This window comes from Heloderma suspectum, chromosome 6 (assembly GCF_057233095.1).
Source record: "Heloderma suspectum isolate Gila_16-S chromosome 6, 16-S_ref, whole genome shotgun sequence".
Lineage (NCBI taxonomy): Eukaryota > Metazoa > Chordata > Lepidosauria > Squamata > Helodermatidae > Heloderma > Heloderma suspectum.
In genome coordinates, this window is record NC_139463.1 from 55392012 (window position 1) to 55408524 (window position 16513).

Genomic DNA, 16513 nt, shown 5'->3' on the forward strand with positions numbered 1-16513 from the left:
TAACTGCCCTGCTGGATTAAACTAAAGGTCCAGCATTCTGTTTCGAACAGTAGCCAGTCAGAAGCCTCCAAGAAGCACACAAGCAGGGTGCTGATGGCAAAAGGCCTCCTTTGCTTGTCCCCAGGTCCTGACTATTTGGAGAAATGGTGCCTCTGAACATGGAGCAATTAGCTATTGCAGTTGTTGACAGATATGTTCACTGCAAATATGATGAATAATATTTATTTTCAAAGCCATCTAAGTTAATTGTCCATAGCCACATCTCATGGTACTGAGTTTATCCATGAGATAACAACATATTGTGTAAAGAAGGGCTTATTTTGGGAAACCCTGAAATTACTACCAATCATCATTGGCTGGCTTCAACTTGTTGAATAATGAGACAAGGAGGAAAAACTCCATATTGTTCATAACTGCTAATAAATGTGGTAAGAGTGTTAAAAAGTACTGGGTGGTGGTGGTACTTTGCCAATGATTACATTTCTCCCCACAGGCCTGCGGCCTACAACAGCTATTTTCTGTAGAGGCAGAATTTGAAGACGAGGTAAGAAAATATTTGAATTACAGCCGTATAGTGGGAGATGCAGGCATCCGAGTGGGGGGGGGGGGGGCAAAGGTTTCCATTTGCTTGCTGAAGGAGGACCTGTTTGGAAGGTCCAAGCGAGGTAGGTCCTGGTTGGCCAAATCTGAGCCTTGTGACAGTTTGAGATCTTAGGGAAAGAACTTACTTAGGGAAAGAACACGTACAAATTTGAGGAATGGCACCTCATGTCAAGGATTTTGACCCTTTCTTTTTGGCAGGATTTCCTGTTGGCTGTGAAGAATGTGGAGAAGCAGGTCTTGGATCCAACCCCTGCCAACTTAAGATGTCTGAGACCCCTCTCGGCTGGACTGAGAGCCCCCAGCAGCACCCTCACACCAACTAAGGACTCGGGCACCCTTGGCCCTTCAGAGGCTATGTCCCCTGTCTCGCAGGTACAAAACTACTCCAGACTAAGATTTGGGGAGGGCAATTGCCCCAGCGAAGTCAAAAGCAACCAGATGTCTCTTCTGGTGAACAGCCACAAGGTTCAGAAGGACCAGGCAACCTTGCCAGTTGAATGTGAATCAAGCTGCACTTCAGGCACAAGATTCAAGGTTGTCACCAGACATCCAGCTGTGCTCCCCACTGGGGCTGCCCCCTGTGAAGAGGAGATTGACAATGAACTTGTATTGGCTGCATGCATAGATCATGAAGAATCAGATACATGCTCATATCCAGGGTCTTTCAGATCTGACTGTGGGTCCCAGGAGCAGATAAGGGACAACAGTGTGGCAACAGCCAAGAAACCACGAGTGGCAAATTCAGTGAAATTGACCAAACCTGTTGGTTCAGAGACCTTGCAGTTGAAAAGGACTCAGGAAGCAAACATCATAGAGGTCATCAACCATCTTCAGCCAGTAGAGACACCTTCAAAGTTGACTTTGAGGCCCACTGCTGTGGGGTTTTACTTCTCCCAGTCTAATGTAGGAGTGAGCAGCAATATAGGTGCCCTTTCAAACTCCAGTTGTCAGATCCTTAAGTCTCTTCAAACATCTCTAGGTAAACCCACTGCTGAGAGTAACAGCCCATGTTTGCCTCTGGTTAGACCTTGCTCCTCCTACCTGTCCACAAGTACCCCTCCAAGACTAACAAAGCCATGCATATCTAACCGGAGCTGTTCTGGGTCTAGAATGGTCACCAGTGGTTCTCAGCTTCTTACTGCATATGGTCCCTCAGTGATGCCTGTGGAGAACTCACCTGCCACCCCTAAAGCCCCATGTTCAACTGCAGCTGCTGGAAACCTCCAGATGCCTGTGGTCACCAACCACCTTGTCCGCTTGGTCACAGCAGCTAACAAGACACCTCAGCCAGTTGCCCGTGTTTCTTTGCCAGCCAAGACTCGGCGCTTTCCAGGACCGGCAGGTGTTCTGCCACACCAAGTAAGAGGATCATTGAGCTGTAAGATAATATATAGTTCTTATGTACAGTGATGTGGGGATGGGAATACATTTCTCACAGCTTTTGAACTGTAGGTGAGGCAGAATATAATTACCTTCCATCCTTCCATCCCATTTCTGATAGGAGCCCACAGTCACTTCAGATCCACAAAAAGGGGATAAAAGCTGTCCTCTGCCTGCCATTTCCTCTGCTTTGGAATGGCTGCTGGTGCTTGTCCTGGTGATGGGGATGCTCATGTCTGCCTATACCAGAGGTGCAGATTCTCAGGTCCAGGGGGCCAAATTTGACCCTCTTGGGGTCTCGATCTGGCACTTCAGGGTTCTCCAGATAGCCCTGCCCCTTTACCTGGCCCTGCCCCTTTCCTTCATTTGGTGGTTTCCCAGCTTTTGTGCAGTTTTTCCCCCCATTCTAAAAAGTTGAACTGGAATTTGGCTCTCTAGCTGAAAAAGGTTCAGTGTCCCAGACTGGATTTGCTTAATGCTTCTTGGAATGTTTGCAGGTGATGTAACTTTTTTTTGCCTTGCCTAGCTGATCAAATGTTTCAAGTGGCCTCCAAAAACATTCAAACATAAATAAAAGAATTCAGAATTCAGTTACATGTTTTTTCTTAAATCAGCAACCTAAAATTACCAAAAACTGACCTAAACTGGGGATGGGGAACAGTCAAGTGTAGAAGGAAAACCCTGCATGTCCTCTCCTGATTTGGGCTCCAGTGTTTTCTCCGGGAGTTAGATACTTGAGCGGAGTAGACTGTCTGTTAGCCAGGAAGTGGAACTCGTTATTTTAGCACAACTCCATACCATTGACTTCTATAAGCATTTAGGCAGGGTTATCTAGATGCCTTGGGAGTACAGAATTTGGGCCAGCATACCAAAGCTAGCATCCTGAGAATCTCCACTTTCATCTAACACCCCCCTCCCCTTATCCTTTTATTGTTTACTTCCATATAGGATACACTGGGCAAGAATCTGTGTTCATAAACGTTTCTCCCTTTCTTTTCCTCAAAAAGCCTGATGGGAAAAATTTGGAAGAGATTTTCATTGCAACTCCACAGACACCAACTCATGGAGCTCTAGCAAAGCTACGAACTGAGGTAATTCCTCTATCCATTTTCCCTTTTCCTCTTCCTAGCAGGAGAAACACTCATACCAAAGCTGGGGCCTGAAAATTCTGCTTTGCCTTTGAGAGACAAGCTAGACTTGACACTAAACATGTCATTAGAACTACGTCAGGGTTTCTTCTCCTTAATAGTAGGGGTGTGTGTGTGGGGGGGTGTCCTTGGGACTGCAGTGTGTGAAGAGTGGAGACTGAACCCTTCATCCCCATTCTCAATGAAAATCGCACACTCATGTGTGGGTTTAGTAGCCTTAGGGGAACTCCCCCTAAGATTTTTGACAAGATCTTGTGATTGAGGAAGGAAGAGTTAACGCTCTCCTTCTTGCATATTACAGTCCTGGTGAAATCCTCCCCTCCCCCCAATTAAGTAATTCAAACAAAATAAAACCCTGACATGGTTTAACATCCCGTCTTCACACCTGAAGCAGCTGTGAAGAAGGTATCTTCCAGAGCAAATCTTGAGCAGTTTTTGTCCTTCTGTGTGTGTTCTTGTTTTTTCTAGAAGGGAGAGTGTCTTGAGAGCTATCTCCAGTACTTTGCAAGGTCATTTGGTTATTCTTATTGTACCAAGAAAAGCTAAACTTTCAAGGATAGTGAACTTTCAAGAATAGTGTATAAACATGCCTAGTGAGACAGGGCGCAATCCAATCCAGGGTGCAATCCTTGTTTTTAATGCCAAGGCTCCTTCATAGGAGAGTGACTCTGGGCACATATTTAGTACCCTTCCACACCACTGAGTTCATGCACATCTGGGACCAAAACAGTTTCTCAGAGTTCTGATAGCTGAACTATATTTTTTCCCTGAATTAAAATTGGGAAACACTTCATTGTTGTATCTCAATATAAATTTTTCTTCTAACTATTTTATATATTTAATTGTGGGGTTGGGGGTGAAGTGTGAAGAAGGGTGGTTTTGGGTGAGCAGAAGGAGAAGTATAAAAAATATTGCATGCACCTAACTGGGCAAAGCAACTCCCGTGAATGTGTTTCCGAGATGCTGTGTTGCCCAGTGGTAGACATAAGGTACGTCTTAACCTGGGATTGTGTTCTGTGTCTCCAGGAAATGCGTGCTTCCCAGCAGCCAATGGAAGAGGAGTTTGAAAGAGGCCCTTGGGTTGCTATGAAAACTGAGCTGGGATTGGATGACAGAGATCCATCCTGCTTCCTCAGGATGTATAGTGTTGTTATGGTGCTTCGTAAGGTAAAGGCTGGGCTTGGTTTTGAGGTGGGAAAGTTCTGCTTCAGCTGCTGTAGAAACAGCTGGCTTTTAAAAAAGATTAGTACAGAGTGAGGTGGAGCAGTGAATGGTCTGGAGCAGGAGGTGCAGTTGTATTATTTCAAGCAAGTCCAAAATATCTTGGAAGAGTTGATGCTGCTTTTCCCCTCCAAGTACAGCCCATGGAAAGCCATTGTATGTCCCAAACAGCAGCATACTACTGTCTACTCCTCTATGGCAGGACCACTTTCTCTGTGTTTGTATGAAGTCTGTGTGGCTGGTTGCTAGATAACTTTCATATACCATCCCTGCCTGCTGCACATCAAAAGTAATAAAGATGACGTGGATGGCTGCTGGGCCACCACCCTTGTTGCTCACCCGATATCCCCTCCACCGTCTTTCTTGGAACAGATTTCAAGGCTTTAGGAAGCCAAGGATGAGTTTCTTTTAGCCAGCTGTTACTCTGCCATGTGTCTGTGTACTACAAATCACAGGACCATATCCTAAAAGGTCTCCACCATATCTTCCCCCCGCCTTCTGCCTCTGTCAGCAGGCATCTTTTCTCAAACCTAAAAAACACAGCCAAATCCTACATCAGCTTTTCTGCCTGACTCCCCACACTGTGTTCTCTTCCCTGCAGGCAGCTCTGAAGCAGATCCCAAAGAACAAGGTTCCCAACATGGCAGTGATGATTAAGTCACTGATGAGGACCAACGTTGATGTGGGTGCCGTCTTCAAAGACCCCACTGGTAAAGGTGGAAAAGGCTCAGTCTAGTGGTTGGGACTGCATATTGCCTCCTCCTGTAAGGTGCAGCTTGGCTGTCTGGCCTGAGTCACTTGAAATGACTTCCTCTGTCTGCACTAGAGATGTGAAATTTCCAGAAATGTTGACGCCATGGAAAAATGAAAAAAAAAAAAAGAATTTTGGGGAACAAATGAAAAACAAGCAATATTTTTTTAGCGCTCTTTACAGATCTAAAGTTACTTTGTTGCTTTAGAACAGCCTTCCCCAACCTGGCATCCTCCAGATATTTTGGACTTCAGCTCCCATCAGCCTCAGGCAACATGGCCAGTGGTCAGGAAAGCTGGGCATTGTAGTCCAAAACTACAATGCAATGCAGTCCTCCTACAATGGACTGCAATGTATGTTCCTAAAATAGTATTATGTATAATTTGGTTTGCTATTAAAACATTTTAAAAGTAAACTCAGTTAGTAAATTTTAATTATTGTCTGAATAAACTATATTTTTACATTTAATATACCAGACATTATAATTTTGGGGGCAAACCAAGTTAGACATTGTCAACTTATTGGTTAAGTGTCTTCACTTTGTTACTAGACATAGATATGTAAAACTTATTTTCACTGGCCATGCAAAAGAAGTGGAGTCCAAAACCACTATAAAAATAGAAATGAAACTTCTCCCTGGCATCTTCAGTTATTTAGGGTGCAATCCTATGCATGTTTAGACAGAAAAAGGCCTACAACTCCCAGCATGCCCCAGCCAACATTGCTGTAGGCCTTTTTCTGTCTAAACATGCATAGGATTGCGCCCTTAAGTATTGATATTTGCAGTAGTCAGGACACAGGCCTTTTTGTTGTATTTTTCAGCTTTGGCTCTCAGCAGAGTACAGTTAGGCAAATAGGAAGATGAAGGGTGGTATAGAAGTGTTTTAAATAAATAAATAAATAACAGGTTCTGGGGCTGTGCCTACTCCCAGGCATTTAATGGAATATGATGGGGCTTTTATGTCAGTCGTCTAATCAGGTCTAGTATTGTATTGAAACTTTTTAGCTGTCTAAATTGTTTTAAATTTTGTTTATTTAAAATTTTATGCTGTACTTTATGCTGCATTTTATTGTCTTATGAATTGTTGTAAACCGCCCAAAGAGCTTCAGCTATTGGGTGGTATAGAAATGAAATTATTAATAATAATATCAAATCTGCATGGAGCAAGCAGCCCAGCATAGAACAAGGCACGTTCTCAAGTGAACAAGTTTCACAAATGCACATGCAAGGTCTGCACTTACTTTTTAGTAGCAGCCTTTAATTCTTTTGTATGGGCATAGTTTAAAATCTTAATACACTCTACTAACACTGATAGGCAATAAAGATATATGGGTGAGGGGTTTGCTGCATTTTAACTGGACCAGAATTACTGTTGTGGGTGAGTTCACAGTCCAAGAGTCCAGAAAAGTTTGTCATAGTCGCCATCTACACAACCAAATTCTTAACTTCAGTCATTTGACCATAATAGGCAATAAATTGGGAGCATTTAGGTTGTCAGTTGATGTCTGTAGCCTAGGTGGGCTGTTTCATGCATTACGAAGTTGGGTACTCGCAGAGGAACAATTGATTGCCCAAGTAAATGGCAAATTACATGTATGAATGCTTGAGATGTTTCCTTTCTAGCCCTTCTCTCCCTTCATTTCTATGTTCTACGTAAGGGCAATGAGAGCTACTAGTGGTTAACGTGAATATGTTTCTGCTTTGGCTTCACTGTGTTCCTTTCCCTCACTTGTCTGGTCTTCTCTCCTGCAGGGGAAATGCAGGGCACAATACACCGTCTGTTGCTGGAGGAGAAAGAGAGTGAATTTAAGTCTGGTTCAGTGCTTCTGCTAAAGCAGGTACTGGAAAGCAAGAAATCCAGGGCTGGGTGAGCGCTGATCATTTAAATGCCAAAAAGTAATAATTGGTTTGTCAGACCTTCTGTTACAGTGAATCTAGATATATTACCGCAAGATACCTAATTGATCTTTGTCCATCGTGGCTCATTATGGGCTGCAGAGAGAGACTGGGTGAGGGGATCAGGGCGGTGGTGAACTCCTCCCTTGAGGAGGGAGTGATGCCATGAGCCCTCAAGGAGGCAGTGATAAGACTGCTCTTAAAGAAGCCCTCCTTGGATCCTCAAGTTTTGAACAACTTTCGCCCAGTCTCAAATCTGCCATTTTTGGGCAAGGTGATTGAGCGGGTGGTGGTGATGCAGTTGAAGGCACACTTGGAAGAAACTGATTATCTAGACCCATTTCAGTCCGGCTTCAGGCTTGGGCATGGGACGGAAACGGCCTTGGTCACCTTGGTAGATGATATGAGGAGGGCTCTGGATAGGGGTGAATGCTCCTTCCTTGTTCTCCTCGACGTCTCAGTAGCTTTTGATACCGTTGACCACGGTATCCTCCTGGACCGCCTGGAGGGGTTGGGTATTGGAGACACTGTATTGCGGTGGTTCCGGTCCTTCCTCTCCAGCAGGTACCAGAGGGTAGCACTGGGAGAGGAGGTTTCGGACCCGTGGCCACTCACTTGTGGGGTGCCACAGGGTTCCATCCTGTCCCCCATGCTATTTAATATCTGTGTGAAGCCGCTGGGGGCTATCATCAGGAGGTTTGGGGTGTGGTGTCATCAATATGCGGATGACACGCAGCTCTACCTCTCATTCAAATCTTCACCAAGGTTGGCCGTAGAATCCCTGTCCAAATGTCTGGAGACAGTGAGTGGCTGGATGGGGAGGAATAAGCTGAAGCTGAACCCTGACAAGACCGAGGTACTTTTGGTGGGAGACAAGAGGAGGCTGGGGGATATTGACCTGGTGTTGAATGGGGTACGGCTACCCTTGAAAGACCAGGTCTGCAGCCTGGGGGTCATTTTGGACTCCCAGCTGTCCATGGAGGCTCAGGTGTCAGCTGTGAGCCGGACAGCGCTGTATCAACTCCATCTGATACGGCGGCTGCGCCCCTTCCTTCCCGACCATCTGCTCCCATCAGTAGTACATGCCCTGGTCTCCTCTCGTTTAGACTACTGTAATGCGCTCTACGTGGGGTTACCCTTGAAGACGGTTCGGAAGCTGCAGCTGGTACAGAACGCGGCAGCTCGCCTGATTAAAGACAGCCGCCGGCGAGATCACATCACTCCAGTGCTGAAGGAGTTGCACTGGTTACCAGTTGTTTTCCGGGCCAAATTCAAGGTGTTGGTTTTGACATTTAAAACCCTATATGGTTCCAGCCCAGCCTATCTTAAGGAGCGCCTCCAGCAGCACCAGACAGGCCGCTTAACAAGATCAGCCTCGGATGGCCTTCTCTCTGTCCCATCAGCCAGGACAGCTAGACTGGTGGGGACGAGGGAGAGGGCCTTTTCTGTGGTGGCCCCCACTCTGTGGAACTCCCTCCCTAGGGAACTCCGCCATGCCCCCTCTTTAATGAGCTTCCGTCGCGCATTAAAAACGTGGTTGTTCAGGCAGGCATTTGGGGTGGGTTAGGGTATTTTAGAAAATGTTTTTACTGTAAAATTTTATTGTTTTAAACTGTTTTATTGTATGTTGTACATCACCCAGAGTGGCTGGGTGACCAGCCAGATGGGCGATTAATAAATTTAATAATAATAATAATCTGGGGTGTGTAGTTTTGAGTGATACTTCCCCTGGTGTGTGCCCATGCCAATCCAGCTATCATGCACGATGAAAATTTTGAATCACTTTAGAGTAGCATAAGCAAAAAAACTAAATGAAAGACCGGTCCCTTACAATCTATTTCAGCAAGGAGAGGTGGGAAGGGAGCATATTCTTGATTATATGAAGTGACACAGGCAACTATTAAATGTTACCTGCATAGCACATTTCAGCTCTTCCCCCACTTACACCCGTGCTACTTTTTGTGAACTTGTTAACTGGATGATCCATAAAGCCTTAAATGTCCTGGGCCCAGCGTTCTCTAGAGACTGCCTCTTCTACCTCTGTGTTCCACCACACCTTTTAAGATAAACCTGGAATACTTTCTGAACTATCCTATCTCCTGCCTCAAAACGGCTTTTGAATGGAATTCTCTACCCTTGGAGATTCACTCAGACCTGTACATCTTCTGGAAACAGGGTAGGGCAATTTTATTTAATCTGGTCTTTCATGACAAGGGATAGAATAGCACATTGTTACCTTCCCCCAGCCCGTTGAATGGGCTGGGCCAGATCTCTAGTTAATATTATTTCCTCCTCCCCCTGCCCTGTCTGTATTACAAGCTGGGTGGTTTATTCTTCAGTGGTTGTAAGCTCCCACTCTCCAGTGCTGGAGCATATGTCTCTCCTGGTTTTTTTTTGTTTTTTCAGAGCAATGAACTGGAATCAGGATGTCTTCTGCTGTTGTCCTTATAGCAAGGCTATGATTTCATTCACATGTAATGGCGGCAAATTATGGGTTAATGTTTGCCACAGCGTCTGCTTGGTGTATGCTGCCGCTATTTTGAATATGCAGCCTCCAATTGGAGGTTGCTCTGTGATGTGTGAACCCAGACACTATGGGTTAAACAACCCAAGGTTAACCTAAGAATACATCAGGCTGATTGGAGGTTGCATATTAAAAATGGCTGTGGCATGTGACCCAGGGAAATCGTGGGTTCATCCACAATTTACCACCATTATATGCAAACCGGGTCAGTTTCTTCCTCCTATAATGTGGGGACAAGATATGGTGCTATGGTGACTATAACACACTGAGGAAACTGGATTCATCTGGACGGATTCTCATCTGTCTCTTGGAGCTCAAAACTTTGAATAGAGAATAGGTTTTAGCAAATTTTACCTGCTGGTTAGGTGATGAGTACACAGTGGCTTAAGATACTTCCAGTGGTACCATGGTGAAAAGAGTTGATGTCTACCTTGGTTTCACAGGTCGGTGTGTTCTCCCCATCCCATCGCAACCACTACCTCAATGTGACACCCAGTAACTTAGTGAAGATATATCCACCAGGACACAGTAGTGGCCAGCCCCCTCAGATGTACCAAGAGAATAGGGAAAGAATGGAGACGGTGCCACCACAGGTAAGGAGCTTCCTTGACACAATTCTCTACTCCAGCATGGATGGAAGGATAGAAGGAAGGCTGTGTGGACTCTGTGCCTTAATAAACAAGGGGGGCTTGTTTGTGATATTTAGAATCATAGAATAGTAGCGTTGGAAGGGGCCTACAAGGCCATCGAGTCCAACCCCCTGCTCTATGCAGGAATCCAAGTCAGAGCATCCCTGACAGATGGCTGTCCAGCCTCGTCTTGAACGCCTCCAGTGTGGGAGAGCCCACCACCTCCCTAGGGAATTGGTTCCATTGTCATATTGCTCTAACAGTCAGGAAGTTTTTCCTGATGTTCAGCCAGAATCGGGCTTCCTGTCACTTGAGCCCATTATTCCGTCTCCTGCACTCTGGGATGATCGAGAAGAGATCCTGGCCTTCCCCTCTGTGACAACCTTTCAAATACTTGAAGAGTGCTATCATATCTCCCCTCAGTCTTCTCAAGGCTAAACATGCCCAGTTCTTTCAGTCTCTCCTCATAGGGCTTTGTTTCCAGTCCCCTGATCATCTTTGTTGCCCTCCTCTGAACCCTCTCCAGTTTGTCTGCATCCTTCTTAAAGTGTGGTGCCCAGAACTGAACACAGTACTCCAGATGAGGCCTAACCAGTGCTGAGTAGAGAGGAACTAGTACTTCCCGGGATTTGGAAGCTATGCTTCTGTGAATGCAGCCCAAAAGAGCATTTGCCTTTTTTGCAGCCACATCACATTGTTGGCTCATCTTCAGCTTGTGATAGACAACAATTCCAAGATCCTTCTTGCTTGTAGTGTTGTTGAGCCACGTATCCCCCATCTTGTAACTGTGCATTTGGTTTCTTTTTCCTAAGTGCAGAACTTGGCATTTATCCCTATTAAATGTAATTCTGTTGTTTTCTGCCCAGCGCTGCAGTCTATCAAGATCACTTTGAATTTTGTTTGTCTTCCAAAGTATTAGCTATCCCGCCCAATTTTGTGTCATCTGCAGATTTGATCAGCATTCCCTGCACCTCCTCCTCCAAGTCATTAATAAAAATGTTGAAGAGCGCTGGGCCCAGGACTGAGCCCTGCAGTACCCCACTCGTTACCTCTCCCCAGTTTGAGAAGGTCCCATTGATAAGCACTTTTTGAGTCCGATTCTGTAGCCAACTGTGGATCCACCAGATCGTTATTTCATCTAGCCCACTCTGAGCTAGTTTGCTCATCAGGATATCATGGGGTACTTTGTCGAAAGCTTTGCTGAAGTCGAGGTATATGATGTCTACAGCATTCCCACAGTCCACAAGGGAGGTGACTTGATCAAAAAATGAGATCAGATTTGTCTGGCAGGACTTGTTCTTGACAAATCCATGTTGGCTTCGAGTAGTCACTGCATTGTTTTTAAGGTGCTTATAGATGGATTGCTTTATCATCTGCTCCAGAATTTTCCCTGGGATTTATGTCAGACTGACTGGTCTGTAGTTCCTAGGTTCCTCCTTTTTACCCTTTTTGAAGATAGGGAATACATTAGATAGGGACTCCAGTCATCTGGCATTTCACCCATCCTCCATGATTGCTCAAAGAGAATAGACAGCGGTTCTGAGAGTTCTCCTGCTAGTTCCTTTATGACTCTAGGGTGCAGTTCATCTGGCCCTGGAGATTTGAACTCATTCAAAGTATTGAGGTGTTCCTTGACCATATGCCTATCGATCTCAAGCTGCAATCCTGCCCCTTCAGCCTGTACTTCGCCTTTGCCAGGGGGGTCATAGACCCTCTTTTGGGAGAAGACTGAGCCAAAGTAGGAATTGAGCACCTCTGCCTTTTCTTTGTCATCTTTTATCATTTTGCCATCCTTATTTAATAGCTGAACAACCATTTCTTTCCTCTGCCTTTTACTATGCACGTAGCTGAATAAAGCCTTTCTGTTGTTTTTAGCCTCCCTCGCTAACCTCAGCTTGTTCTCATCTTTAGCCTTCCTGACGCGATCCCTGCAATTCTGTGCTACCTGCCTGTACTCTTCCTTTGTTACTTGGCCTTCTTTCCACTTCCTATATGTGTCCTTTTTTGTTTTCAGGTCATCTCTAAGCTTTTTGTGAAGCCACATTGGCTTCTTCTGTTGTCTTCCACCTTTTCTTCTTGTTGGAATTGTTTGTGATTATGCCTTTAGAATTTCCTTTTTTAAAAGCTCCCCCCCATCTTGGACTCCTTTTCTCGTTAAGAGTCGCTTGAATGATGCAGCTCATGATAATGGGCAACCATATGCAACGTTTTAATTACTAAAAGGAGGTTATGTTATTATGGGGAAAAAGAATGTGGGGAATGCCTAGTGAAATCTTGGCAGAAGGTAGCAGGGTGATTAACCCAACAACAAACCATGGCTTAACTGCTGGGTTGTTTCGCCCCTAAACAACCCAGCACTTCAGGTTCACACATCATGCTCACAATCTACGACCCAGCCGATCATAGGTTGCTGATGAAAAGCAGAAATGAGTGTGTGGGAGGCAGCCCACTTGCTTGCTGTTGTTCATGCATGGCAACTCGTGGGTTAATTAACCCATTATTTGCCATTATGTGCGACCCAGGCTGTTGTAATTTAGAGTAGCTTTCTTTGAAACACATTATGTTTGTGGAGCATTAATCTACAGCCCAAACCAGACTCCATTTAAAATATTCAAAATTTCTCCCATTTAATCTGATAAGAGTCTCTGTTCATATCGGTTGTTACTATTACTACATATATTTTACCTACTTCACCAAGTATGCTGAGAGGGTGCATGACTTTCCCAGCACCCTCTTGTGAGCTTCATAGCTCCAATGATGTTCTAGATAGGATCGCATTGAGTCTTATGGCATTTTATTTGTTTGCTTTTTGTCCTGCCTTTCTAATGCATATGCATTTACTTGGCAGCTTATGATGATTAAAATCACAGCACTGCAAGAAAAAAGTAATATCAAGCATAACACAGCAAGGCCGCCATAGCAGATAGAACACAATCTTTAGGGGAAAAGCCTGCCAGAATAAAAGTATCCTCACTAACCGGTGGAAGACAACCAGAGAAGCGGATCACCTGAGTTTCATGGGGTAGAGTATTCTGTAATAGTGCTGTGACAACGGAGAAACTCTCATCTCTTGTCCCAACCAGCTGTGCTTTCAGAATAGACTGGCCACAGAGAAGAGCCTCTCCATGTAATCTTAGTTAAACCCAGACCATTTAGGACTATAAGGGTAATCCTCAACACCTTGAAAGAGATGGACAGGCATTTCAGAATTGGTGTAATATGGTCCCACTAAGGTCCTCGCCACCACATTTTGGAGAGGTTTAGGCTGAGCAGCAACCAGATGGAAGGGTCGTAACAGCTCAGTCGTAGAGCACATGTTCCTATATTGAGAGCGTCTTGGGCTCAGTCTGTAGCATCTCAGGTAGCAGGGCTCAGGTGAGGTCGTCTCTACTTTGGACCTTGGAGAGCTTCAGCCAACCAGTGTAGACAGAACCGTACATGATGAGTGAATGATCTGACATGATACGAGGCAGCACCATTTATCCTTTCCTACCACTGCTATTGGGAGCTAGTTATGGTCTGGGGCCACAGCCCAGTGACAAAACTGTGAAGGATACTTGAACAATGAATTTTCATTGTTTTCAGCTCCCTCTTGGGCTCTTGTTTGTGCAGGCTGTGTCAGAATTCCAGCAGGAGCCTCCCACAAATGCCCTCATTGCCATGGCTACCACAGACTACAGGTGTGGGGAAGGACACGTGGATGAGAACTGCTGCCAGCGTTTGTCGGCATCAGATAAAGGGTCACCATTGACACCAGTCCCAGGGATCAGTGGAGTGAATGTACCATCCCCAAAGGCTGAAAGAGGTGACTTAGGTAAATATGATACCATGCAATGATGGAGGAATGTTTCTTTCCCTGTCTTTCCTCTCCCACTGTCACCACTCAACCCTTCATGCCTCCAGAGCATGGAAAATGGGGAGCACAGGCTACAGAGAAGTCCTGCTGAGCCAGATGCAGCCTGCAGGACTACATGTTCCAACCCCCATCTTACACTAAAGTGTCTCATTGGCAGATGACATGCCTCTGTATGGCCTCTGAATGTCAACAGTGGATTCATTTTTGCAAGGATAGAACTAGGAAAACTTGGCCATTCCTTGGAAAGATAGTTACTAACCCTCTTAGTTAGGGGTGCATGCGTGCGAGAGAGAGAGAGAGAGAGATTTGATAAGTAACACTTTGCAACAGATTGGCTATGGCTTTTTTTTTTAACCTTTTGGATGGTGTGTTGGGAGCAGAGTGGGGGCAGGGGCAGTATATTGCAGTGGGTTGACCTATTTCCTCTTAGTGACTTGACTGTCTTCTCATTGTCTGTGCAGATGATCTAGACCAGCTTCTTGGAGAACTACCTGATTATTTTTTCTCAAACATGGATGAACAGAGCAGTCTGTGACACTGCCATGGTGCTACAATGAGAGGACCTGTTGGGGTAGAACCAAGGACATAGTCCTGTGTCCTGTGAGGACTTTTGCATGGTGCGGGTGCCCCCCTTATGTATACATCTTGGTGGGGGAGGGGGGTTGCTTTCAGCATCTTTTTGAATGTTGGCTGCGGCAGAGTAAAAGGAGTGTGCCTTCATAGAACAGATACACATCTGATGTCTTTCATGTGATTGTGAGGAAACTGGACCCCTGCATTAGCAGCACTGGTTTCCCCCTGCTTCTGGCACAGTCTTCCTGCAGCCTGTCCTTTGTTCAGAAACACAGCCTTAACTAACCAGATATATGCCAGGAATGCTGTGCTAGCGCACACCCAACATTGATGGTTTGCGCCAGGCCATATTCCAGACCTTCTTCTGCCTGTACTGCACTTTGCATCATTGCTGGAGCCCAGCCACAATGACCATTTCATGTGTTGAACTGCTGTCATTCCTCTCTGATTTGAAACACAATTCTTCCTGATGCCTGCCCTATTACAAAACACCTGGGATGCAACATCGCCTGACTTGTAAACAGTCTTACAGAGACACAAGACGGTTTAACAAACCATAAATTATGTGTAGCTGACTTTTGATGATCAATATGATCTTTGTGAAAGATCTTAATTCTGTTTCATCTTTTATTTAATCTTTATTTCTTTTGCTGTTGACGTTCTTTTGATGGCGACACTATTTTCCTTTGAGAACTCTCCGTGTGTGTGTGTGTGTATTGCTGCTCCCTTTAAGTTGGGTCTATACCTCTCCATTTCAGTGTTAGCTTTGTATGTCCATTGGATGTTCGAACTTTTCTAAATATTGAAGAGAGAGGAGGAGCCCTGTCTGTATGGAGATTCTCGTGTACATATGGGAACCTTGACATGAATAGGTAACTTGGATTTATTGATTGTAACAATTAAACTGGATACAGCCAATTCTCTCATTTTGCCTTTTTGGAAAAAGATAATAGTATGATGGTAAAGAAGCAAAGCAAGGGGGCCGCGGTGGCTTAGTGGTTAAGACGCTGAACAGCAGACTGGAAGGTTGGCAGGACAGCAGTTCGAGACCTGAGTGCTGCGTGACGGAGTGAGCTCCCGTCTTCAGTCCCAGCTTCTGCCAACCTAGCAGTTCGAAAGCAAGAAATTGCAAGTAGATAAATAGGTACCGCTTCGGCGGGAAAGGTAACAGCGTTCCGTGCACCTCGGTGTTCAGTCACGCCGGCCACATGACCACGGAAGCGTCTTCGGACAGCGCTGGCTCTTTGGCTTAGAAATGGAGATGAGCACCACACCCTAGAGTCGGACACGACTGGTTGGGGACACCTTTACCTTTACCTTTTTTTAAAGAAGCAAAAGGAGCAGGAACAGGAAAAATTCTTTTTTCCTATAAAGTTCTGCAGTGAATGTGGTGGTATAGATGGGGAGAAGTAATTTAGCCATTCATGTCAACATATATGATCCAATTACAAGCACTCATTCAAAAACAGTTCAAATTCATCTCCTGTGCAACCTTTGGCAGTGCTAAACTGTTGAAATAATTCTGTAGGGTTGCATATATTATGTGTGTGCTGGAATTGATTGTCCACATGTACTTCTCTGAGACAGTCACAGATAATACAGGATGTCTGCCATTGTTGCTATCGTTCCCTGCAGGGTTAGATGCTTGTATGTGCTTATGGAACTATATAATCCTGTGAGGTGGAAACAAGAACACTTGCAGGAGAGGAGATGCAGGGGAGAATACAGCATCCAGTGACTAACAAGGAAGAAGCAAGCGTCACAAGTGGAGGATGAAATCCAGGGAGTTAGCAACAGCCCTTTCCTGTGATATAGCAGGAGGCAAACATGGGAAACAAATCTGATCCTTAGAGAGTTGGCTCACCTGTGCCTTTGGGGTGGGGGGTGGGCAGAGACACTGTTTGAAATATAGAGGCCATATGTGGCTCTTG

At 45.2% G+C, this 16513-nt stretch overlaps 1 protein-coding gene across 1 annotated transcript in view; it reads left to right on the top strand.

The window, feature by feature from the left end:
- The window catches only part of HROB (homologous recombination factor with OB-fold), a 36148-nt gene extending 19719 nt beyond the window's left edge, over positions 1 to 16429 (top strand). The window contains exons 5-13 of the mRNA XM_084807275.1: positions 494 to 544; positions 802 to 1962; positions 2991 to 3074; positions 4158 to 4298; positions 4954 to 5062; positions 6857 to 6942; positions 9968 to 10117; positions 13766 to 13967; positions 14471 to 16429. Of these exons, the coding sequence (XP_084663401.1) occupies positions 494 to 544; positions 802 to 1962; positions 2991 to 3074; positions 4158 to 4298; positions 4954 to 5062; positions 6857 to 6942; positions 9968 to 10117; positions 13766 to 13967; positions 14471 to 14544 (2058 nt within the window). The 3' untranslated portion in view covers positions 14545 to 16429. The remainder of the gene's footprint in view (positions 1 to 493; positions 545 to 801; positions 1963 to 2990; positions 3075 to 4157; positions 4299 to 4953; positions 5063 to 6856; positions 6943 to 9967; positions 10118 to 13765; positions 13968 to 14470) is intronic.
- The last annotated feature ends 84 nt before the right edge of the window (positions 16430 to 16513 follow it).